The 27,654-nt window shown below is 41.3% G+C and overlaps 1 protein-coding gene across 5 annotated transcripts in view; it reads left to right on the top strand.

Annotated features, from left to right (window-relative positions):
• Window positions 1–27,250, top strand: part of mag (myelin associated glycoprotein) — a 66,012-nt gene extending 38,762 nt beyond the window's left edge. For 2 of the 5 annotated variants that reach the window (XM_031576820.2, XM_012828710.3), the window contains exons 4-12: window positions 3,245–3,613; window positions 5,119–5,415; window positions 6,183–6,440; window positions 7,559–7,819; window positions 8,895–9,203; window positions 9,428–9,527; window positions 16,598–16,700; window positions 22,817–22,873; window positions 25,663–27,250. In XM_031576820.2, the coding sequence (XP_031432680.1) occupies window positions 3,245–3,613; window positions 5,119–5,415; window positions 6,183–6,440; window positions 7,559–7,819; window positions 8,895–9,203; window positions 9,428–9,527; window positions 16,598–16,700; window positions 22,817–22,873; window positions 25,663–25,821 (1,913 nt within the window). In that variant the 3' untranslated portion in view covers window positions 25,822–27,250. The remainder of the gene's footprint in view (window positions 1–3,244; window positions 3,614–5,118; window positions 5,416–6,182; window positions 6,441–7,558; window positions 7,820–8,894; window positions 9,204–9,427; window positions 9,528–16,597; window positions 16,701–22,816; window positions 22,874–25,662) is intronic. The other 3 variants (XM_031576821.2, XM_031576823.2, XM_031576822.2) reach the window with 3 other exon arrangements.
• Window positions 27,251–27,654: the final 404 nt, after the last annotated feature.

Raw genomic sequence — 27,654 nt, 5'->3', positions numbered from 1 at the left:
ACGGTTCATTGTTTCTGAAATAAGAGGCCTGACTCCTATGTTCCCAGCAAACTTGAAAAAAAGAAAATATTAAGCCATGGTTTAACTGCACTATAGGCTGAGTCCTTGTTTACCTGAAATGTGCACTTTATAATTTTATTTTGTACCGCCCTGTTTGGCAATGTTGGTTTTCAATTAAATAAAACATTTGTATAAAGCAAGCCAATCCACTTTTCCCTGTTGATAAGGGCATTAAAATTAAAATAAAATGATGGAAAAAATAAATAAATGAAGGGACATTTAGAATAGATAAAAATGTGCGATTAATCGCGATTCATTTTGAGTTAACTATGACATAAATGCGATTAATCACAATTAAATATTTTAATCGTTTGACAGCACTACTCATCTCAAATACTGTAAACTCCTCCCTGTCTTCTGGCTACATCCCCTCCACCTTAAAGCTTGCCGCAGTTACCCCCATACTCAACACACAACCTGGACTTGACCCTGACTCCCCCAATAACTACCGGCCCATCTCCAACCCGCCCTTCCTGTCAAAAGTGCTGGAGAGAGTTGTTGCCACTCAGATAAAATCCTACCTTGACTCCCTTTTCAGTCTGGTTTTCGCTCAGAACAGCACTGAAACTGTTCTGATCAAAGTCACAAATGACCTACCGTTATCCTCAGACTCTGGTTCCATCAGCATCCTCATTCTTCTTGACCTCAGCGCTATCAATAACCATTCCACACTCATCACACTCCTCAAATCCACCCTTGGTATTACTGGCACTGCCCTCTCCTGGAACCAGTCCTACCCTTACTGACAGACATCAATTAATTTCAATCAACTACTGCAAATCAATAGTTTCTGTCACCCATGGCATCCCCCAGGGTTCCGTGCTTGGTCCCCTTCTCTTCATCCTCTACATGCTCCCACTTGGACAGATCCTCCGCCGCCATGGCCTCCAGTTTTACGGTTATGCCGATGATACTCAGCTCTACCTCTCCTCCAAGACCATCACTGTCTCTACATTCACCACTACATTCACCAATTGACATTAAAACATGGATGCTAAGAAACTTTCTAAAACTCAACTGCGATAAATCTGAAATGTTAATCATTGGCCCAGACTCCCTTACCCTACCCACTCAGGATTTCACATTCAATATTGATGGCTCCATTGTCACCCCCTCCACCCAAATCCGTAACCTGGGAGTCACCTTTGACCCCACCCTCTCATTCCTGCTCCATGTCAACCACATCACCAAAACAGCCTTTTCCCACCTCTGTAACATTACCCGCCTCCGACCCTCACTGTCACCCACTGCTGCAGAAACACTCATCCATGCATTTATAACATCCAGGCTTGACTACTGCAACAGTATCCTCTATAGTACCACAAACAAAGACTTTAATAAACTGCAGTACGCACATAACTCTGCTGCCCGCCTACTTACTCTTACCAGCTCAAGTGACCACATCACCCCAGTCCTCCATGACCTTCACTGACTCCCGGTTAAACACAGGATACATTTCAAGATTCTCCTCACCACCTACAAGGCCCTCAACAACCTGGCTTCCCCCTACCTCTCCGACCTCCTCCACCAACATGCCCCCTCCCGATGCATCAGGTCTGTAGATGCCTACTTCCTGCAAATACAGAGGACCAAGTGCCGAACCTGGGGTGATAGGGCGTTTCCGGTCGCTGCCCCCTCCCTGTGGAACTCATTACACCACATAAAAAATGCCCCCACACTGTCATCATTTAAAAAGGCCCTCAAAACCACCTCTTCAGCCATGCCTTCCCCAACTACCCCCCCCCCCCCACACACACACACACACCCCATTCTTCGAGAACTTTTAAAAAGCGCTATATAAATGTGATGTATTATTATTATTATTATTATTATTAATAAATCTGGAAATCTGGCAGAGGCTAACGTGCTGAACTCCACAACATAATCACATCATATCATTGTCAAGAAGGTGAGATGTACGAGAAACAGCCTGCGAGGAGAAGCATCATTTTCAGACCTTCATCCTACGTCCAAATCATAATTTATTAAGTGTCTGTGTACGTCGCTTTGGACAAAAGCGTCTGCTAAATGACTAAATGTAAATGTAAATGTAACAACAGCTAATTCTCACACTGTCACATGCAAGTATACCCAACAACCTTACCTAACCAATATAACAACCTGAACCTGAGCAACATCGCACAACTGGCTGGTGACAGCCGCAACACGCAACACATGTTGTACCTGGAATCCATCAAGGCACTCCTTCACAATACAACATACACTGTCTGTAGCCCACACCTGCTAAACACAACAACATGATTGCCCAGCCATAGAACCTGAGAAGCAGGATACAGCAACAAGCTCCTTTTGAGTGACTGTCCTCCAAAACCAAAATCCAGCAGAAGTGTTGGGGTTGATTTAGCTACAAAGCCTCTAACTTCCACTACCAGTTCTGCATACTTTAGCTTCTTCCTTTCAAAGGCTTCCTCAATTGCATCTTCAAGGGGAGTCGTTAACTCAATAAAGAAAACAATGCGCTCACACCACAAAACAACACCATGCCTGGTCTCATAGCACTGTGGAACTTGAAAAACATGTTAGTGCATATGCATACCTGCAACACATATTCCATCTGTTAAAAAAATCAGATTGCATGAAAACCCAATTTCACATATCACTATCTTTGTAATTGTTGAAGATGAGTTAAAACGGCACTCAAATTCAAATTAGTCACAGTAGAAAATTTCATCTTGAAGTCCTGAACAGTGTTGTAAGTATCAGAAAATGCTACATGACCCTTCGTACTTTGGGTATGGAATGACTTTCGGAATTCAGTATTTTCTAGTTATCAAACCATATTTTGTTTTGGACAGCAGAAATTACATATCGCACCATTAATGCAAGCATTGTAACATGGTGTATGGAGCAAATCCCAGCTTTTAAGATGTACTGTATGTGTTAGAGTAGTTTAGAGAGTAGAGTAGAGTAGTACAAAAGTTTGTGTGATGGTAAAAATCTAATATTTGCATATACATCAGATGAATTGTGATATTAAAATAGTACATGCTGAAGAAATGCTGTCCATTTGTGAAGATGCGTGCCCAGATTTAGTCACATGTAGACTTGCATTTAGAGGGTAAATTAATGTCTCTGGTATTGGTGTTGCTGTCTTCTAGGCTGTTACTCATTCTTTCTTCCCACTGTAATACTTCTCCTTTTTTTGCTTTCTCAACTTTCTAAGCTGTCAGTACACAGTGGAATGTGTGGATGCCACGGGATATCTCCGCCATGACCAACTCATGTGTGGTGATCCCCTGTTCGTTTATGTATCCTTCGGGAGTCAGGCCTTATCGTGGGGTCCATGGAATATGGTATTTTGGCCAGCCTTACCCGCAGCTGTTCCCTCCTGTGGTGTACAAATCACGGACAGACATTGTGCATGAGAGTTACAAAGGGCGCACTAAATTAGTGGGTGACCTGCACCAAAAGAACTGTACACTGAGGATCGGCAACATCGGCCCCGAGCACTCTGGGAGGTACTACTTCCGTGCAGACCTGGGTGGAGCCAATATTTACACATACCCAGATTTCTCAGAACTTAAGGTCCTGGGTAAGTAATTTGTGGAAAATATTAATGATTAAGTTAAGTAATTATGATTCATTAAGTAATGAATAAGCTAAAATAAATGTTTAGGCTCATGTCAGATAGGAAGCACAATAAGATAAATCTGATATTCGACTTATAGAATGTATTTTTTTTATTTAATTGCCCTTCATCTTATCTATTATCTTGTGTATTCTCTACCTGTATTTATTGTTATATGTTAAACTTTTTTCATTTTTGGCTGTGGTATTTTTTGTTTCTTTAGAGGGCTACTATCCATTGTCCAACTATCTGTGGTATTATCAAACTGATTCTGGATCAGGCCTTAGACAACTTGAATTACATCAAATGTCTGTAGTTAGGACAGAGCATTCTGGCAACACCAATAAGCAAACAAATAGTTGCTTCCTTTCTGTACATCATACTGAAAAACACATAGGTGTGTCAGTCCTGTCATGATATTCAGCACAGACAACAACAACAATAATAATAGAAACAATAATAATAATAATAATAATAATAATGATAATAATAATACATTCTTTTTTATAATTAAAAAAGATTGTATAATGTGTAAACATGAGTGCAGGACAAAAATAAATATATCAAACCAGAAAAAAAAGCAATGTTATATTCAGACAGTTGCGGGTCTTTGCAGGCCTGCAGTGTCCGAATACCTCCACCAAAAAGCAGCTTTGGTAGACTTTTATTTTGTCCAGATACTCCCAGATACACAACTTTTCATGGAGTGCTACCAGTGGCTCAAGACCACTCCGTGTGATCAGCAGACAGGGCACAATAGAATGCCGCAGCTAGAGTCTCACTGTCTCTTAAGAAAACGTTCCAAAATAGTGAACATATTGTCAGCAACTGCCTCAGTCGCAAACTTCCAGAAGTAAAATCTCAATCGTCAAGTGCAGAAACAGGCAGGGGTGTTCCACAACCATCTTAGAATAAGCAAACTTGCATCCTAACATCAGTAAGTCTCACCAGGTCGAGGGGCAAATCGAGATTGAGCAACAAAGTATTCAAGAAACAGAGTTTCAATAGTGCTAGGTGGAGACAATACAAATATCAGGGGAGATGATTTAGAGAGGAGTAATTTGGTCTAGGAAAGAAAAACAAATGTGGATGTTGAATATGTCACCATATAGTGGTCGGAGATGAATGTTACAGGTTAAGTGGCTTAACACCACACAAAAATTGACTGAAACATAACATGCTTCAGTCAAGATGGCGGACATCTGAAGAGACGCTAAGACCATGTCACACCAGCTGGTGGAGCTAAAATGGCTGCGGTGGTAGGGACAGTGAGTCCCAGTCTCCGGAAGAGTATTCTGAAATGCTCGACTCTTTTTCTTCTTCGAATCACAAACCCCAGTTGAAATGAATGTACTTATAGTTTGTTTGACCTTTTTTGCAGTTTTTTGGCTGCTTTTCCATATCCAGCCATGTCATTTTCTCCAACAATTCTCTCTACCCTAATTTTTCTCGTTTTCCTTTTTCCTTAGACCAACCAAACATTGATGTACCTGAGGAAATTGTTAGTGATGACAGCCTTGATTTGACGTGTTATGCCCCTGACAACTGTCCTGATATGACCCCTGAAATACACTGGATGTACACAGACTACCTACCAGACCCTCTCTTCACTGCCGACTACTTGGAAGACAGCAACACAGCAGTGATATCCAGCACTTTAACTTTTACTCCCAGACCCATGCACAATGGCCAACTGCTTGGCTGTCGAGTTCAATACCCAAACACCACCTTTGTGTATGAACATCTCCTTGCATTGGATGTCAAGTGTAAGTTGTGGAAAATGTTTTTGGGTCATTCTACGTCAACTCACCTCAAAACTAGCTTTACATTGGCTTTACTTAGACTTGACAACTTCTTTAATTACCAGATGAGTTCATGATAGGAATGCTAAAGATGAGAAACACTGCTAATGTTTAATTTGGTATAACTTTCACTTATACATACAGAGATTAATAAGCGTTCTTATACATATAGCATACTTACACAGCTCCTCCACTGCGTGTTAGAGTCCTGTTCATCCTGTCGGGATTTATTTTCCGATACAGACCAGCAGAGTATACATTATCTCTTACTTAATTGTCATAAAAATTGCAAGAATGCTACATAAAACCAAAATACAGATAAATGATACTGAAACAGATGGAAATATTATATATATATACACAAAGCAATGTTATATTCAGACAGTTGCGGGTCTTTGCTTTTATATATATGTGTCACAGGTACTTCTTAAAATACATTTCCCCGTGTTCATTTTTCTTTAAATGAAATGTGTTTGGTGTTCGAATGATCACATGATCATCAATAAACCAAAGACTCTGATAAGGGCAAACAAACTAAACTATCCTGTATTGTTTTGAACTTTAGCAGGGCTGCATTAATCTCTGACTTGACCCGCCAAGCCCTTGGTGGCTTAACATGGAATGGACTCATGTTGCAATGATAGTGTTGGATTCAGTCGTTAACTTTGAAGTAGTAAAACGTCAGATGTGATGTGAATGCATAAGAGACTAATGAGTGTGTTCTTTGGCAGATGCCCCCCAGACGGTGTGGGTAAATGTCTCCCAAGAGGTCATGGAGGGGAGTGCAGTGATGCTTCACTGTGAAGTGGACAGTAACCCAGTGTCCCGCATCTCTTGGCACTTTGGAGACGAAGAGCTCCTGTCAGACACAGCTTCAAACGTCTCACTCTACCTAGAGGAGCTCAACCCCTCCCAGGAGGGCATCTACACCTGCGTTGGGGACAATGGCTACGGTGTTATGAACACCTCTATGTACCTGGCTGTCAAGTGTGAGTTTACACAATGTCTAAACCCCCTAGGTTTCCCTGTGTCTGAACAAGACTGATATTGGAGGTAAATAATGAAGTTTCAGGTGCTTTCCTTTGCCTTGACGATGCTCACAATGTTTTCCTGTGCTGCATACTGCCGGAGCTTATCTGTGGCACAATCGTATTAAATCAAGAGCATCCAGCAGGAATAATCAAGAGATCTATAAATACATTGGGCCTCATTCTCGAACGCAGTTAAGAAGAATTTAAAAAGCAATTTCTTCTGAATTGCAACTATATCTCACATAATGCAGTATCTCAAGATGTACTGTACTTTACCATCAAATTTGATAATTGGTGTTAACATTTATAAAATTGCCAATTGGCTCACTCTGTAAAAAGGGTTGTCAACAGCTCACCAGCAATCCAAGAGCAATACCTATATTATTATGTCTCAAAGAGACACTTTTACCAAAAGTACAGATAAAGTGTACAGAGTGCATGGAAAGTATACTAGCTCAAACAGTCAAAAGTAAAGTTAGTAATTTAATTATAAATCCAAGGATTTGTGAGCACATTTGATTCATTTTATTTCATTTCATGCATTTTATTTCAAAAGCAGATAGCAGACAGAATAAAATGGTGTTGGAGGATGGTACGGTTTGTAACAGCAAAGAAGGCAGGAAAAGAGACAATCATGCACATCTCATTTTATGTGCTATTCAATTTGATTGATATACTGCTAAAGCAATATACAATTGACCTATGGCTAAGCCCCGCCCCCCTTAGTTACTGTTGCTAACTCGGACAAGTTATCGGAGCTTACTAGAGTTTACAATGGCAGCTATCAGTTCAGTATTCAAACCCCATAAAACAAGTGAAGAATCACGGTTTCTAATGCTACTCTATGGAGTTGTAAACTCAAGATGTCCGAGTGCAGTTGTTACTAAACTGCCATTGGCTCGTCTGCGTTCGAGGGGCGGGGCTTAGCCATAGGTCAATTGTTTCATGACTCTTTACAGAACCAACCCAGAGCCTGTTCTTTTTCTACATTGCTCCCCCCCCCCCCCCCAACTCTCTCCAGCTCTCTTTGTCATCTCACTTAATTCCATGTCCTTTCTGTCTTCATGCCTTTGCAGTTCCACCCCGTGATCCCTGGGTGAATGGCTCTCTGACAGTGGTGGAGGGTTCATCTATATACCTCCACTGCAACACACAAGGCAGCCCGGTGCCTACTCTTACCTGGCTTAAGGATGGGGAGCTGGTGGGAACCATTACGGCTGACGAGCTGTCTGTCTTGGAACTGGTGGAGCTGACACCTCAGGGAGGCGGCCAGTACCGCTGTTTGGCTGAGAACGAGCATGGCCGCTCCTCCAGCTCACTCAACATCACAGTAGAGTGTATGGAATTACCCAAATCTCACCAAAGAGTTATATTTATAACAATGATGAATACTTTCTATAACATTCTCTGCTATGGCATGTAGTCATATGAAGGAGAGATAAAGACACCAGTTGTTGATATTATGGACATGAGGTGTACATATATAGTGCATTCAGAAAGTACAGACCCTTTAAAGTTTCAGACCCATCTTAAAATGACACAGATATGGCTACACACAAAAAGATGTGTTGGGGAGCTCTATATACGTACAGAAACACTCGAAGCACAAATCCTCACCTCCTGTAAATACCCAGCTAGAACAAAGCACAAATCCTCACCTCCTGTAAATACCCAGCTAGAACAAAGCACAAATCCTCACCTCCTGTAAATACCCAGCTAGAACAAAGCACAAATCCTCACCTCCTGTAAATACCCAGCTAGAACAAAGCACAAATCCTCACCTCCTGTAAATACCCAGCTAGAACAAAGCACAAATCCTCACCTCCTGTAAATACCCAGCTAGAACAAAGCACAAATCCTCACCTCCTGTAAATACCCAGCTAGAACAAAGCACAAATCCTCACCTCCTGTAAATACCAGAGAACCTGCTAGAACAAAGACCTAATTAGATTACATGGCAAATGGAAATGTTCATGGAGAAACTATTTACACATCTGAGGACCATCCCTGGGAACAAACTATTTACACACCTGAGGACCATCCCTGGGAACAAAGAGCCTTATCAATCTACACACATTACACCACAATGACAAAGCAAAAACAAAAATGTGTTTGGAGACTTAAATATCACCATAAAAAGTCACTGGGAAAAAATGATAGAATGATTTGAATCCAAAATTGGATAGCAAAATGTGGAAAACTTGAAAGGGTCTTAAAACGTTCCGAATGCACTGTATGTTGGAGCAGCAGAACCTACTTGCCTGTGTGACTTTGTGACAAGAGGATAAAGAAGCATCTTAATCATATCTTCACTGAAGCTAGTGGACTCCTATCACATTGTATCATCATATCATCTGTTTTCACTTCAACTCTCTCAGTTTCCTTTTCATTTCCTCCTCCTTGTGTTTCTAGTTGCTCCCATTCTTCTGGACGAGTCCAAATGCACAGTAGTCCGTGAGGGGGTCCAGTGCGTGTGCATGGCAACAGGAAACCCTGAGCCGGCTATTCAGTTTTACCTCCCTGACCTGAACATCACCATAAACGAGACAGAGAATCGCTTCAACTACTACACACACACAGACGGCTTCACATCAACTGGAATGATCAAGCTGCGCGACAAGGGGGAACAAATGGGCAACGGAGGAACTGGGATTCATGTCCACTGCAGCATCACCAACATATATGGCACTGAAACCGTCCAGCTGGAGCTGCAGCAGGAGAGTGAGTGAACACCTTCTCCTTCCGCACGTGAACCACAACAGAAAAGAATGTTTTCTGAATGAATACAGAGGAATGAATTAGATGAACATGATTTGTTTAAAATTCACTGCCTAGGATTTGAGTGTGTAGGTTGACTATGTCCTCTCTCAATGAGGGATGCATGGATGGTGCTAGTGGTCATTAATATGTACTATGTTGTAATGGAGTCACTTTATGTATTTCAGAAAAGTATATGATGGCTGTGATCGTGGGAACCATTGGAGGAGTAGCAGTTATTGCCTTCATCATTGCTGCAGTGAGATATGTTGGCCATAACAACAAGAAGTAAGTGTTATGACATGGCCAGAACTGAGTCAGTAGAGTTTGGACAACTTTTATATGGCCATGTATGTATACATTTGATCCATCACTTGGCCATATAAAGACATGGATCGCAGTTCATTGTAAAAACTAAAATCAAATTCAGTTGGTGACACTTGAGTAGGTGCCACACGAGTCCTTTGTGAGTGATAAAAGTGTATGGCAAGGGTTAAACAAACCAGGAATACTGAACATACTATAGATGTCATCACCAGGGCTCTGCACTAGCCATTTCTCTCAATAGAGCGTGTGCTATTAAGGTACAGCCTACGATACGAATCTCATACACTTTTTGTCAAATTCAGGGAATGTTCCTTACAGTCCTCTAGCTGATCATTTTGTGTTTGTGTAGAAACACCAATGCTTTTTTTGAGACCAGCAGAATTACTCTAAATTTTGAATGTGTACAGCCAAAAAAAAATACCTTTCTGCCAGGCTTCCCTCTAAAGCCACTTCTTCCAAGTCCAAAATATAGAAAAACATATGATGAATACCTTTAAATTAATTTTGTTCACAATACAGCAATACAGACACCTGCAAACATATACACAGCTAGGCTAGATGTAACGAGAATTTAAAGAAATATAATAAAAAGTAATAAATCACCTCCTCTACCTTTTAATTTCCAAGGCAATGCCAAACCCCAAGAGAGCCTGCTCCTGTACTCTCACCTGTTGTGACGACCGGTGTCTTGTGATGTGATTGTGGCTGTCAGGTTCTCTTAATGTGTTTCCCTGTTCATTTCAATGGGGGAAAAAGGGATGAAAAACCAAACTAAGAACGTCTGGGCCAATCAAAAAGCTGTACATGCCAGGATCAAAAGCATTAGGATGGACATGTATACCTTGGACGGTGTCAGTAACTCTAAAACTGGAGGGGAAGAAGTCCGGACACGAAATACGCAGAATGATAATAACTAGAGATACATTTCTGCAAAAAAAAAATGCGAAGTGTGATTGCTCAACAGTAGTAGAGTCCACCAACGGAAACTGCACAGATCAGGCATGGGAATCAAAGCAGGGCACAGGCAGTTGTGACATAATTTGTGATGGACGAACACACTTCTATGGGTGCATAGGAGTGACAGTGGTTCAGGAGGTAGAGAAGTCGTTTAGTAATCAGAAGTTTGCTAGTTCGATTCCCTGTCGAAGCGTCCTTGAGCAAGACACTGAACCCCTAATTGCTCCTGATGTGCAGTGTGCCATCAGTGTAAATGTGAAATGTGTATACAAACTTGTAAGTCGCTTTGGATAAAAGCGTCTGCTAAATGACTAAATGTAAATGCATAGAGAGAGCTCTATTGTTATCACTACATCACCCTACTGATACAGTCACTTCAACACCGCTCTGCAGGGACAGGAGCTGCACATGTCACATGCATTGTGTTCACACTTGTAACCTCGGGCAGGTTTACTCCCTGTACCCGCTGTCTACCGCTACGCTCATCACTAATCTCATTCCCATTCCGGCTCTACACAACCAAATGTAGCCTGTGTTGTGTAGACCAGCACAGTCTAGCACAAGACTCGTGGCGTGGGCATGCTGGCAGGGAGGTTAAACCCATGGGTGCTAGTGTCTGTGGCTAGTGCTAGTGTTACTCACAGCACAGCACTGTGCCCGCTGGCTACCGTTACACACACACACACATCACATCACATAAATGTCCACTCTCTTCATTTCCTAAGCACAGTTGATATTTGTTAATCAATGTATACATTTTATTTTATAAACTTTCCTTACCCCAATAATAAACCTACTGATTAGTCTGGGTCTGAAAGATTTAGGCCAGAATCATTAGGCTAAGAAGAACACAAACCCACTTGAGGAGCGTTTGTTTTCCCTGCATGTCTCGTGAAGCAACAACAGGGGTTGTACATGTTTTTTTTTCTAGCTTGAAAATCATCAGCTCATTACTGCTATGTCAGTAGCCTATATTTAATATCCAACTAGTTCTGCTCTACCGTGTAATACCTTACACAGAATCATAGAACGGCAACAGTAGCCTACCATCATTACACACACTTTAAAGAAATCCATAAACCTTAAAAGTGTTGGGCCCTTTCCACAATAGAGTTTACCTCCTTGCCACAATGTGGTGTTCTGACCATGGCGAAAAAATGAATAAAGGCTTGGCTAGAATCAAATTATAGTAGAATAACCTTTTATTTGTAAAGAGCTTGGAAAGAGGAACAAAAATGGGCTATAAAAGAGGAACAAAACATGGATCAGGTTCAAAAACAGACTCAGCCAGAGAAACAGGCTCAGGGACAGACTCAGGCCTTGGAACCAAAGGCAGGGTGTCAGTCAACTTGGGGAAAGGCCCAGCAGCAGACAGGGCACCGGCTGACTCTGGATCAGGATCAGCAACAGGGAGGTAGTCGGCCGACTTGGGAACAGACTCAGGAACAGATGAGGTGTTGGCCAACTCAGGAACAGATGAGGTGTTGGCCAACTCAGGAACAGGCATGGCATTGGCTGACTGAGGGACTGGCATTGAATAGGCCAACCCAGGACTAGGCGTACACTTGGCCAACTTGGGACCAGGTGTGGCATTAGTTGACTCCAACCAACTCAGGTTGGGATCAGGAACCAACTCAGGGAGAGGAACCATCTTAGAAACAAGACCCAACTCAGAAGCAGGAAACACATTGGCGACAGAAACCATCTGAGGAATCAAACTGAGGGACAGGAGCCATCTTGGTAATAGGAACCATTTTAGGAACCATCTTAGGCACAGGAACCACCTCAGGAACAGGAACCACCTCGGGAGCCTCCATGATGGGCAGTGGGACCTCTATGGTGTTGAGCAACTGAGGACCGAGGAATTGGGCAACTGAGGGGCACAAGGTTGTTGAGAGCTGCGCTCTCCTCTGGGAAACTTTGTCATAGTTAGCTGAGTCCCCCAGAACAGTGAATCCTGGGGATTTAGGGGGGGGATTAAACCAGGAGGTGGGAGGTTTTGTGCTAGCTGACTGGCTGGAGGTTAGCAGGTCTGAGGCTAGCAGGATGGAGGGTCTCTGGCTGGTTGCTTGCAGTCTGTGAGGTTGACTGGCGGTTAGTAAGCTGAGTGCTTGCACACTAGGACACTGGTTAAGGGCAAAACAGGCCCAGCCTGCCTAACCACCTGGGTGCTGGCTGGGGGCTTGTAGACTCTGGACTCTGAAACTGGATGAGCTCATGCAGCAGGACCGGAAGGGTGGCAGAGGAAGACGAGGCAGGAGTGAGCGACTTGGGGCCCACAGGGTATTGAAAAATCTTCCACTTAAAGGAAGCTATTGTGGTGGTCAACATGGGGAATGAAAACTCTTTTTACACTTTTGAAAGGCATTAGATTATGTGCACTCTATATTTAAATGTGTATCAAGTATAGCAAACCTACTGATGTGTGTAATGTATTGGAAGGTATATCAAGGAAAGCGGTCTGCATGCTGGCGGAATGCTCCCCACTGTCTCCCAGAGGCTTTTCATTCTTAACCTGGAATCAGCCCAGGGTTACTCTCTAGTTGTCGATGTGGGATGTAGGCTTCTGGATCGTGGTTGCAGGAAGTCAGGAGAACACACAGCGCAGGAGACAGTGGCTTTCTCATAAAAATACAGCTGTATATTTATTTACAACCCCCGCTCAAACCCCAAAACATACAGTATATACAAAAAACCAAGGGACTTGAACCCCAAAATCATAAGCACATACACCAGGGTAATCCCAACCCCAAAACAAAGAAACATACCCAGAGCAAAACTAAAGCTATTAAAACAGACAAGGTCCAACTGTGTCGCACAGGTTTCGTCTAGGACCTCGTCTCAGCTTCTTGCAGCCTGTTCAGTCTGTCTCTCGAACAACAATGAGTGTGCCTTTTAAGAGTGGCAGCACCAGGGGCTAATTTAGCCCAATCAGTCCCAATTGGACCCGTCATCAGGTGCAGGGGTACAAAGTGAGAAGGGGGAGGGACTTCACCTTTCCACACTAGTATACCAGGAGCTATCTGTTGGGCCTTGGACATGTGGACAGGGGCAGATGACTGACCAAACATGACAAATACTTGCGGGCCCCCAACTCTCATATGTTCCTTGGGGAAGGGCCACGGATGATTTAGTGTGAAGAGGGCCCCAGCGGATGTATAAGAAGGAATGTAAAACTCTGTAAGATCAGTATTGTCTGGAGACATGCTCAGGTTTTTGCTGTTGGTATTGTACTGGCAAAAAAAAATTCACTTTTTGCTCCACACTCTGCCTGAAGAGTGAAGATTTGAAGATTTTTCCTGAACGACTAAGAAACAAAGAGTTTATTCAGATCTGAAGAGAAGAGTGTTTACTTTACCACTATCTGCCAGGCAAACTTGAAACAGTGGCGAGCCAATTTAAAAACGCTGGTTCCTTGACACAGAAAAACAGAAGAAACACAAGGGCTTAAATTCACAGGGAAACTAAAAAGGGGATGTGGATCATTGGACAGAAGCGAAGGGCAGGTGAACACATCGCTGACAAAAATCAGGTGAGGGGCGGAGTCAGACACAAGGAACAACAGAAGCACCTGAAATAAACACATGGCTATTACCAAATAAAAGTCCCCAAACAAGATACAGAACGAAAACAGTGCAGATCATGACATCAATAGAATCGGAGAGATTTAAAAAAGTGATTAATTGATAAAATTATATTTTTGCACACCCCTAAATGGCGCTGAACATTTTTCATCCAATCAAGTTAAATAAGCTACTAATAAACAAGTAGCCTATTAACACAATACATCCATGTTGTGAGACCATGTTCATGCCATCAGACCATGCAGCTCACATCAGTCTTGACACGTCGTGATCAGTAACATTGTCACGTTCAGTTAACTGTTGATGTGAGACCAATTTTATGATGGCCTTTTATAACGTTTTTATACCGTTTTCATTTACATTTAACATACGCATAGGCTATTGATCCATCTCCCACTACATGTAATGGGAATTCATTGAATGGATACACAATCTTATTTTCATTCAGTGAGCCTAATGATTGCTAACATTATTAGCTTTTTAATTTGTTATGATGAAACTATCTGACCTGACAACTTCACTGCTCCTTCACAAACAGGCAGGCTAAAACGGCTCTGGGGGCACCACTGAAATCAGTAAGCCTTCTCAGCTTATAAACTCAATTAAGGTTCCGTTGTAACGAAGACCCAAACCGCCATTCCAAATTGGCCTTCTAAATCTAAACAGAGGTTTATGAGGAGAGTCACTCATTTGCTTTGCCTCTCGTGTCTAACCCCTTCAGGTAATTTGTTACCAGTTTGACCTCTTCAGTGGCCCTGGGTGCTCCAGGGGTAGATTCCGAATGTCTAAGGGCAGGGGTGAAACACATATGAAGGGCACCTGGTACATTCAATTGCCTCCTATCAGCAGAAATTGATGCACAGTCTGATAAAAAAAGACTCCAACCCCAGTTTACATTGTTTTATAAAATGGTTCAGTATAAAAATGAAAATGTCACAGCCACTTGCTTTTCAAACTGTTATTTCGCAAACATCTCCATTATGAAATACAGGAAACATTTTAGTATTAAAGGTGTTGTTTACACATCTGTGAAACATGGAACTATTAACATTTTGTGTTGTTATTTGTGATCCAGAAGCAAAATCAAATCAGAATCCCTTTGTCCGTCAGTTTGCAGATGCTTAGGACTGTGTCATTGTCAATGTGGATTTCTCTCCCATTTGGCAATAGCAAGAGCTCAGAGAGCCTTTTCAACTGGGCTAATAATACAATTATCATATAATAATTAATAATATTGACACATTTTACCACACCACAAGTTTTATTTTACTTTATTTTAATTTGTACCACATATTTAGTGTAGAGATTACTAAGAAGGATATCTAGCTGGCTACCTAGACAGTATCTATCTAGCATATTATTTAGCATGTTAAAAAAGCTTTTGTACAGGCCTGCGCAGAAAGTAAACTTAGGAAAATAAATAGCATTAGTAATACATCCTTGTTCATAGATATTTCATATATTTATTTACTGCACAAAGCTCTGTAGATAAGGGTGTACCTTAGGCTGCACTTACTCATGTTATTAAAGCACTTTGAGCTGCATTCTTTTGCATGAAAGGTGCTATATAAATAAAGTTTTATTATTATTATTATTATTATTATTATTGTTATTTGGGAAGAAATCAAATCTGCACCTCCATAGGGGCAGCCATAGAGAACCTCCAGCTAACCCCATTATAATGGCACCTCATGAGAGTGCATCTTCTTTACTGAGAGCCAAAAGGGCACTTTATTATGTCCTTGTACTCTACAGGGCACTGTCACATTTCCCCCGTGAAAGGCAAGGCACCCATGGGGGAACTCTATGGGACACACCATTGCTTTAACCGGAACTAAGACAGCCATCACATGTTATATGGTTTCTCATTTGTGCCGGCTCCTTAGAGAGAACTTGATCCTGTTTGCTCCACTGTGGGGGCAACACAGAGGGCATCTCGCTGTATTTTAGTTACCTAAGGGGCACTAAGGGGGGCGGCACGGGGAAAGCCTGTCAAATGTTGTTTTTGTTTTGTTTTGTTAGATTTATGACATAATATTCAATTGATTTCAGGTAAGACCATCTGTTTAATCATTTTATATGTGATGTAGTGCTAAAAGCTTTTACAGTATATATCAAGTGTACACAGCAGTGTTTAGAATTAATAGTGAGGTTCTTGAGGTAATCACTCAAATGGATACATAATTAAATTGATGTTACCTATTCATATTAAAAACGTATGGCTGTGCATATAGATTGTATAAATGCATTCCAAGTATATAATCAATCGTATAATAGGAAACCACATTGACCAGACATAGAGGTTAAAAACATAGAGCTGCTCTATAGCCCAAAAAATAATATCCCTAAATTCCACAAGGGGCGCTATAGTAAAATGATGTGACAAGTGATATAAAAGATTGTTTTCAAATGATCAGGCTAATTGTGGTTCCTAGACATAGAGACAGTCCTAAAGAAACTGTGTCTGACCATATGGCACGTGTCTCCCAGAGAGGATGGCAACCCTGGGCAGGACCTGGTTTCTAAACTGGAGAATCCATCAATGTTCTACAGCGCAGTCAAGAAGGACAAACACAGTCTCAGGAAGAAAGTGGTGAGAAATAATAATATTATAACTATGATGATGCCTATGGAATGAGTAAAAGTAATAATAGTCATTTGTGTTAAAAAATTTACTTTTTCTTCTGGGGGTTTTCATAAATTCCATTTTCACTTCTACTGCCGGCTGGAATCATTTTTTTTCACTGGCACAGTTAATTGATTATACTTCGTGTGACAAATAACTGGGCCATATCATGTTTACATTATACTATTCCTAATCCCAAACAGCATAGACACTCACTTTATGCATTATGCTATTCCTATTACGAAGCATTATAGACACTCACTTTATGCATTATGCTATTCCTATTACGAAGCATTATAGACATTCACTTTATGCATTATGCTAATCCTATTACGAAGCATTATAGACATTCACTTTATGCATTATACTATTCCTATTACGAAGCATTATAGACATTCACTTTATGCATTATACTATTCCTATTACGAAGCATTATAGACATTCACTTTGTAAAAGTATCACTGATGAATGGCAAACGAGTAGGAGAAGGGCATACTTAAACAGGCCAGGAACGACAAACATGAGAAAATGACAATACAATGCATTACAATGGAAAAGTATCAAATAATGATTATTAATTATTCTATTAGGTACATGCATTTCGTCGTTATCTCTTACTGGTTTCTTCTGTTCCCTTAAGGACTTCAGAGCTTTGTAAGTAACCTACCTGCACAGCATCTATGGTATAATATTAGTCCCCAAAACAGTCAACTCAAATAGTGGCTCAGGCTATTCACTTACTTACTGTAGCTCCTGTCATTATGTCCGTGTGCCCTCATTAGTCTGATGTATATAAGCTTCTGAATGAGGGGGGGGGGGGGTGTGTTAGAATTACTCACAACTTGAAATCACTTCTAGGTGGCTATGCAAATCCACTTAACACCAAAACACCACAAGTTCCGGTTTCAGTTGAGATTAGTATTCAAACTACTCGATGTGGTTTAGGTTTGAACATTTAAAAAGCTTTCCATTCACTTTATTGGGAAATCATGTCACAATGTAAATGCATATTTTGTTAGAAAGTGAGCTGAATTTTTAAATCTCAAGTGAACAGAGTAAGCATGTAGTTGAAGATACATTATGGAGTGTTTCCAATAACATGGAAGCTAACTAGCAGGCAATTGACTTACCTTGGAAATGACCATGAATGTACTGCTAGAACGATAAAAGCTGTGTAGCTTGCTAACTGATGTACTTATTGGTGATATTTTTTGGACACATCTAGCCTAATGGTCATTCCATCGCCGTGTCATGCCCATACCACAGAACTACACACTGAATAGCCTGGGCATTGTGAAAAGTCTGTTTCAGAAGCATATCCCCATTTGGGTGTTCATGCTGTAGTGAAGGTCAAAGTTCAAAGTAGACTCAATCAAGGTGGGCATGGGGCCAACTTCCCTGATAATTACAGAAAAGGGAAGTTGGCCCTTTGCCATCAAATGTGGAAATGTACAGAAGCAAATCGACAGCCACAAATGTGCACTACATTTACAACATCTCTGTTCACTCGTTTAAAATAAGATACAATACCTAGTAACAATTTAATTTAATTTAATGTTTACCTCTATTTAGATTTGTATTAGGCAGTGTTAATTAGCTAGCAGATATTATCATCATCTGTCACTAACCTTTAGAGATTGAAGAAATTGTGTTTAAAACATTTGTAAATGATCATCAGAAAGTAAAGAAATAACACTTTTTTTAACATAATGTCATGCCTATGCTTTTTGCCAAGATATCCACTTAAGTCAGTTAGTTATGCAGCTAGCATTATTCCATCCCATCACATAATACAATGAATAACTGAAGCAAAAACAGTGTTTAGTAGCAACCCCATTGGCCAAACATTAATGATTTGCCTATTAGAAAGCTCAGAAGCTTAAATGTTTAAATTTCAAATTAAGACCTACAGGGATCTATTTGCTTCGACTGAGTTAATGTAAAACATAAATATCAATCAAAGTTGATGTAGACTCTACTGGTCAACTAGATCTTTTTCAATCATACAAATGTCTGCAGGGATTGCAAATAGAGCAGAAAGGAGAAGGATTGCAGTGCTTGTGGACAACATATGGTGGAATCACAGACATATTACGCTAAAAGAGCATGTCTGAGTTTGCGTCCGTACTATCTGCCGAGATAGTGAGCTCACGCGTGTCATTATTGTTGCTGTTTACATCCTGCCATCAGCCGATAACGACACGGCATGTTTCATGTTTCTGCCAGACTATTAACACAACACTCAACAGAATCTCAACTGAATCTCTCTTCCACACTTCCAACTTTTCAAACAAATTGTCTATTGCCCCACCAAGAGTCCATGAAACATTGGATTTACCTTATGCACCATGCAGGTCCACTGTCCTCCTTCCCCTGGCAGATCAGATCACAGTACTTTTGACCCCATTTGGTCATCAGTAGCGAATGAGACTCTGCAGGTGTGTGTTTTGCCGCCACAGACTGGGATTTACTCTGTGTGAGCCCCATGGAAAGGACATCAACTCAATGACTAACTGCTTGACAGAGTATATTAACTTCTGTGTCCATAGCACCAGCTCTACCAGGACAATGTGATGCTTCCCCAATAATGAGCCCTGGATCACTAGAGACCTGAAGGAGAGAGAGCCTTCAGGGATGGGGACAGAATTACTAAGGAGTGTGCAGAGATAGCTGTACATGAGGCTGAGGGAGATGATGCAAGGATGCGTACAGGCGAAGAACTGAGCTGAAGAACAAGCTCCAGCAAAACGACGTGAGGGATGTGTGGTCAGGATTGAATATGATCACAGGCTTCAAGATGAAAGGGAATCAGGCTGAGGGAAACCTGAACAGAGCCAACGAGTTGAATGTGTTCTTCAACAGGTTCAGTACAGGACCCTCAGCTGCCTACTCCACCTCCCCGCCACAACACAGACCTCACTCCCTCCCCCCGCTCCTCTGTGATCAGGACTAACGACTCACACTGTGCCTCCCCTCACCCCTCACCCCCACCATGGACTTCAACACAGCCTCGTAAATACCACTGCCACGTCAGGAGACATTGAGCCCCCTTTACCTCCCCCACCTATCTGTCTGTTTCCAGCAGCCAGGGGAAGAGGCAGCTACAGAGACTGTGTCAGAAGAAAGCTGCAAGTCCGGATGGCATCAGCCCCAGGGTCCTGAAGGCCCACGTAGACCAGCGATGTGGCATTCCACTGCACCTCTTTAACCTTATGAGGAGCTGTGGAAGACATCCTGCGGAAGTCTTCTCCATCTGCCCTCAATGACTATAGACCAGTTGCCGGAAGTCCTCTGATTTCGGTGCTATCAAGAAAAATGAGATCAGATTTGTCTAGAATCTCGAGTCCAGTCCAGTCCAGCACCACAGTCATGTGGTAATAGGTAATAGCGTTGCCATAAACCTTAAAAGCTTTTCCTTCTGATTAATCCTGACAAATACAATTACTGTTTTAGAAAACCTAAAATAAGTGATATGTTCAGGTATCACAGCACACATGACAGCATAAACACCCATACTACCATTACCTGACTTCATCATTACCTGTGGCTGTTAGGGAGGAGATAGACTACATGGCAGACCGATCCACTGTTTACACGTAGTGTAATATTGAGCTACAACTTGACCAACTACTATCTTACTATCTGAGGAGGAACAGAATGAGTATGCTTAAATATTTGAAGTATTACACTTGGAGATTTGCGTGGCTAACATTTTTAACGTGCTATGCTATTGATTAGCCAACTATTCCTGCTATTTTAGCTTCCTTTGCTGTAGATTAGGTAGATGGCTTATCTAAGCTCTGCAACTCAGGTGATTTGTAAACACAGGCTAAAGTTAGACAAAAGTTTGGTACAGTCAGTGCACACATGTTTGGAGTAGACTTTTAGCATGGTCAGCTTCAAGGCTAGAGAATAGTTTTAGCTTTGTCAACGGTGGTGTCATCTTCTCTGTCACGTGTATGATGTACGTCACATAAACGGGCTACGTGCTTCGATAGCTTATCAGCTTTGCAACTCAAATAGCCAACGGAAGATAAAGTTAGACAAAAGTTTTTTTTTTTCCTCTAAATCTATGCACAGCCTACACATTCAGTGAGGACTTACCTGTGACTAACACCTCTCTCATCTATGTCAAAGTCTTTAAAAGCATGTCTTGCCACTCGGCAGCCATCTTGGTGAACACCCCGGGCAGCTACAACATCAGGCTCCTATCTGAATGAATGGGGAGAGATACATAACTCGAAACGTCTGTAATGCCATTTCCAACAATGTCATTGTCTATTTATAATACAGTGCAGAACTTCCAGTTAAAAATCCGGCATGTTTAGTGTTACAGATTGACACCTACACAACATCCTGGATTATTGACTACCAGATGGACAGACCACAGCTTGTGCGATTGAGGGATTGTGTGTCTGAGCATGTGGTTACCAGCACAGGAGCACCACAGTGGACTGTACTCTCACCTTGGAGTCCTGTCATCTGCAGAAATGTTCAGATTTAAGACATTTGCAGTTGTGGGGTGGTAGACAAGAGACTGAGAACAGGGAACTTGTGGACCGCTTTGACGCATGGTGTGGGAACGACCCCCTTGTCTTAAGTGTGCCCAAGACGAAGGAGATGGTTGTGAACTTCAAGAGGACCCGAGTTGAGTTGCACACGATATCTGGGAGAAGAAGTTGAGGTGGTGGAGGGCTACAGACTGAATGGGAAATTTAACACTGAGACTGTCTTCAGGAAGGAACAAAACAGACTCTACTTCTTCAGGAAGTCCTTTAATTAATGTAGTCCAATAAAGTAATCCATCTATCTATGTTATTATGCTACATGTAGCCTTTAGCCTACGCCATCTTGGCCAAATCTTTGAGTTACTTCTGTGACTAATAGGTAGGGGGGACAAACTTAGTGATACACTGCTCCCCATGTGCTTGGTGTTTGGAGTAGGAAACACTATAGGTCAGGGGTTTTCAACCAGGGGTCCGTGGCCCCCTGGTGGTCCGCAACGACATTGCAGGGGGTCCGCAACATGAGCCTATGTTGATCAGTTCACCATTGACTTTTTTTATTTTTATAAATAAAACTGGGCCAGTCGACATATTTATGTCTGAATAGCCAAGTCGCATTGCCCAAAATACTGATGTAGACCCATATTCAGCGAAGAAATTATAGGCAGAATATGTGTGCGGGGGGAGGGGGCGTGGCGGGGGCGGTTACAAACAGAATGGTGGTCCGTGGGACAAAACCAGTTGAAAACCCCTGATATAGGTCACTAGCCAACAGGTAGCCAGGTTTGCAGATAGCACAAGTTAACTTACTGTAGTTATCAGAGAATGAATGCTATACAGTCGTGTTGGTTAAATGAAGAACCAGAGGGAGACTGATACATGTATATGGGGCAAGAGTTATACACAATGTTAACACAAAATGACATCACACATTTCCATAATTCTTCATTGTGTATGTTCACTTAACAGTTTTGTTACTCCTAGTATGCCGTATACATAAACAATCCCACACTTCCTAAAAATATCCTACTATGCCTTATTACTCCAATAAGTAAGCCCAATTTAATGTCCTATCAAAATCACTTTCATATTTTGTGGGGGGAAAATAGAATGCTAGTGGCATTTCAAACTTCTGTGTAAATTGCATCGTCGATATTATTATTATTATGAAAACTATTCGATTGTGTGACTGTTCTGGTTCAGCAGAACTGCATCACAGCATCTCAGCCTAGTCATTCTAAATGCTTCATGGCTGCTTGGTCACAAACATATTCCACACATTTTGCTATTTCCTACCTCCTGCTAGTTGATATGAAAATGGAAACCCTAGCTTTTGTTTACAGTGTTTGTGTTCACATGTGCTTGCTTGCTTATTGCTTTGCTAATTAGCAACTTATTAAAATGCTTTGTGATACTTAAGCAGCTGATTACTTCTCAGTTGTAGACCTGCTGTTAGCTGTTAATGATGTTCTACAGGAGTCCCATTTTTACCCTTAGGTGGAGTACATTTGAGCCAATGTTCTCTAAACCATCATGCTTCTATGCCTCTTCTCTGTTTATTTTCCTTTAACTAAACAGCTTAAGACTGAGCTGCTGGGCTCAAAGTTTAACTCCATCCTAGAAGAGAGTACCACGGTAAGGCAAACACATCAAAGCATTTTTGCTTAACTCATTCATTGGCATACAGTCTTGGTTTCATCTTTAATCAGTTGGTCCAAGCAGAGAAGCTGCTGGAACCCTATTGTTTTTGTCATGATTATTATTACTATAACTATTTTATAGTTATTATTAACTAGTTTTCTTTCACAAAATGGTATGGGGAGAAAACACTGTAAGGTATACACACCACATACAAATGAAAGACTGAAATATCCCATTTAGTATTCAGACCCTAAGCAATTGAGACCCTATGCAATTCAATTCAATTCAATTCAATTTGATTTATATAGCGCCATAACAATACAATTGTCTCTACAGAGCCCAGAGCCTGAAAGCAATTGAGCTCTGGTGCATCCTACTTCAATCAGTGGTTCTTGAAATGCTTCTACAACTTCATTGTATATGTGCCTAGTTGGACCTAATTAGGGAAGGCACACACCGGTCTATATAAGGCATCACAGTTGATGGTCTATAAACCGAGCTACGGGGTCGGGAGAATTGTCCGTAGAGCTGCGAGAGAGTATTGTATCAAGACACAGATACAATGATACAAGAACATTTCTTCAGCATTGGACATGCCCGAGGTAGCCTCCCTTCATTCTGAAATCGAAGAGATTTGGAACCACCAACAGTCTTCCTAGATCTGGCTGTCCAGCCAAACTGATAAATTGGGGACGAAAGGCCAAGAACACAAATGGTCATTGTGAATGAGACCTCCTTTGTCCTTCTGTAAGGTTCTCCCATCTCCACAACCATCAGTGCAGCACTCTACCAATCAGATGGTATGGTAGAGTGGCTAGACATTTTAGAAGCCATTCTTCACTAAAAGGCCCATGACAGCCCACTGGGAGTTTGCCAAAAAGCACCTGAATGAGTCTCAGACCACGAGAAGCAAAATGGTCTGATGAAACAAAGATTGAGCAATTTGGCCACAATTCCCAATGGTGTGTTGGAGGAAACAAGGCACCGAGCATCACGTCATTAATACCATGCCTACAGTTAAACACAGTGGTGGCAACATCATGCTGTGGGCTTGTTCTATGACCTGGACAGGGAGATTAGTTAGGATAGAAGGAAAGATGGATGCAGAAAAATAGAGAGCAATCCTGAGTGAAAACCTTTTCTCAATATCTCTGGCTGGGGCAAAAGTTTACATTTAAACATGACAGCAACCTGAAGCATACCACCAACAAAACACAGGGGTGACTTCAGGAAAACTCTGAAAGTCCTGGAGGGGCCCAGCCAGAGTCCTGAGCCCAATGGAGAATCTCAGGAGAGGTCTGAAAATGGCTGTGCACCGAGTTGAGCTTGAGTGACTCTGCCAAGAAGAGTGGGAGAAAATTCCCCAAAAAGGTGTTAAGCTTGTAGGATCGTTGCTTAGAAGACTTGCTGCCAAAGGTGCTTTAACCAAGTACTACGTGAAGGGTCTGAATACTGACGTATACTTATGATATTTCAGTTATTTATTTTTAATGAATTAACTAAACAGTCTAAAAACCTGATTTTGCTTTGTCAATGTGGAGTGTTGTGTTAAGAATGATGAAAAAAACACGTATGTGTCCGACACATAACAAAGGGGACACTATAGTAAGTGTATTTACATTCTGGCTCATATCTTAGAAATCATATGGGCTAGAACTATTTTGACCCCTCTGATTCCTTAAAAGCTGACCCATGACCCCCCACCTATTGCCGCCAATCTGCGCCCTGCAAGTTTTAGAAAGTAAAACGTACTAGTCAGAGGACATTAATCCAATTCTCACAAAATTTGGTGTACGTCATTATCTACAGACAATATTGACAATTGGCAAACCGTTTTAAAGTTTTGCTTCAATTATATTTGACGGTGTGGCCAATGACTCTGTGGCCAATCTACCTTGTGATATAAAGGCCCAAACGTGACAACTTGATACACACCAATCACTACCACATTCGCAAACTTCTAATTTCATGACATTTTGTCCATTGGGGAGCTACAGCTGACACCTCGCAATATTACAGGAAAAAAATCAAACAATTGGTACACTAATACTTGGCTCATTTGTTTATATTTTCTTAAGTGCCATTTGGCAGACTCTACAAAATGGCTGCCAAATGGCCAGTCAATATTCAGCAGTCGGTATTTGCCATTGTGAATGGCTGATCTTCATGAAACTTTACAAGCTAATTCAGAATGGCACATAGAAGCTATGTTCCAAATTTTGACTGAAGTCAACCACACAGAGGCGCTACAGCAAGCCACAATGCATACGTTTTTCTCTGTATCTCTTGCATGGTTTTGTTCCATTTTCAAAATCCTTTTATTCCTTAAAAAGCGTATGTAACTTGTCCTCTTTCACCTGGTGAGCCAGGGAATCATTCAAATTTGGCTACTTGAGGCACTTCACACACGTGCTGCTTGGACCCTGATGATCACCACTATATTTTGTATTCTCCTTGTCTAGCATTTCCTAAAATGCATTCACACAAGAACATTTATCCTTGTTTGTTAGAATAAAATGCAAAGCTCTGTGTAATATATATATTCGGTCAGACAACTTGTAACGTAGGCCTGCAAAATAGTTGTTTTGTTGTTGTTGTTTAGACACCATATGCCATACCATGACAAAGTGTTCGGCAGAAGTTTGGACTACTTTGATGTTTGTGGTTGAGCTTTCAGTTTGCAATGAAAATAACATGTCCTCTCTGAGTGTTAGTTACTATGTCAGTTTCAGATTTGAGTTTTTTGTCGTGCTGACTTGCCACTTGCTTGGTCCGTCCTGCAGGGAGAAGAGGGGGATTATCAGTCTGTGGGCTCTGTGGCAGGCTTACAGAGGCCAGAGCTGAACTACGCTGCCCTGGACTTCATGAGAGGGAGGCCTAGGGAGGGGAGAGCAGGACAGGGGGATGACGCCAGTGACTACACTGAAATCAAATCCAAGTGAAGAGCAATGCTTCTCTGACACCTTTGCTGCATCGGACACCGTTTCTGAGTACTCTCCCCACACGCTACTCAACCACCACTTCACCTCCGAGCTACCACCACAGCATTGATCTTATTTTCTCAAGTAATATTTGCTAAGGTTTGGTGCAAATCAGTATGTCCAACAACAGCTGCAAAAACGACTGCAAAAAGTGGTTACTACCAACAGTAAATCCTGAGCCTCTCTCCACAACATTATTCACAGACCGTATGTTCCTACTCAGTCTTTCAGTAACCATCATGTCTTTTAGTGTCCTTTCCATGCTCTATCCAGTGAAACCCAAAGTGTCAGGGAAGACTTGCCTCTGTGTCAGCAACCTTGGAATAATTATTGAGCGAACTTTACCACTACTGTTTGCATATTATTTATGTATTATTCTACATTTCACGTAGTTCATTGTTTGACTTTCAGTATTTTGACTGATTTCTTAAGATTGATTTGGTTACCACATTCTGACCATATATGGTCATCGTATCATGTGCCCATACATTCCCACAGTACATTGCGTATGGAGGTTTTTTCGTTAAACACAATGTATGCCCACCACCTTAAATTGGTCAGATTAGCATGAAGCCTACATCAAATAGACAATGTATGCCCACCACCTTAAATTGGTCAGATTAGCATGAAGCCTACATCAAATAGACAATGTATGCCCACACACCTTAAATTGGTCAAATTTAGCATGAAGCCTACATCTTCCACTAAACCTCCCCATGTAAGGCGTGCGCCTGTGGATGAACTTGAAATGCTGTGGGTTTATTACAGGAATCAGCTACCATGTGGTTCATGTTTGTATTCAAAGTTAAATTAGGCATAATGTCTAATGTAATAATAATAATATGTTACTGACTGCTATTGAAGTTACTGTAATCACTGTTAAATCTGACTATGTTTGTGTATTAATGTCTTGCATATTTCTGTAAACCATGGCAACACAGTACAGTAATGGATTAAATAACTAAAGAGTTTAACTTTTTTGAGAGCTGACAAGGCTAAGCAGGGAGGGGTATGAAGTTTAATGTAGATCCACAGCATGACATACCAAATAATCAAATCATAAACAAATAACCAGGCTTCATTTCAAGGATGTCAAAAATCCATTATGACCAATCCTGTTGTGAAAACTGTAAAAACTTGGGGGATACATTTTGTTATTTTGCATGTAGGAGATACAGTGTCCACGTGACTGTTCATCCATGATCATTGTAAAGTTTTTGTACAATGACTTGATCATTTCAAACTGAACCTTGCAATATAAAAAGCGTTGCTATTAAATATTGACCGTATAATATGTATGGTGTTGTGTGCTTGCATCATTTTAGATATAATCTTGTTCTGATACCCAAATGTCATTTTCTTACAAAGCCCAATAAAGATCAGGACTGAACAAACATTTGTTTTTATTTGATGTGTGACAGAAAATGACAAAAACTGAATTGCTGTATTTTTCCTTTAAATCTGTCTACCAGTTCCAATGTATCTGTCCAAGGCAGGACAGTTAAGTATGTTTGCATTTATGTTATAAAATTGTGGGGAAACTACATATACTGTATATACATAGATGTAATACTGTATATACATAGATGTAACACCAGATCTCAGATCTCTCTGATCAACCAGTGGTAAAGCACCAAAGAAAAGTCACAGTAAAGGTCAATAAGTTACCAATTTACTGAGATGACCATTGGGAACACAAGGTATGGGGGGGATCTCTGCTCACTCTCAGGGGGTTAAGGCACACCAAGAGCTCACAGCAAAGTGGATACACTACAATCAAACAATTGCAAAGTT

Source organism: Clupea harengus, chromosome 11 (genome assembly GCF_900700415.2).
Source record: "Clupea harengus chromosome 11, Ch_v2.0.2, whole genome shotgun sequence".
Taxonomy (NCBI): Eukaryota; Metazoa; Chordata; class Actinopteri; order Clupeiformes; family Clupeidae; genus Clupea; species Clupea harengus.
This window is presented reverse-complemented; position numbering and strand designations above follow the sequence as displayed.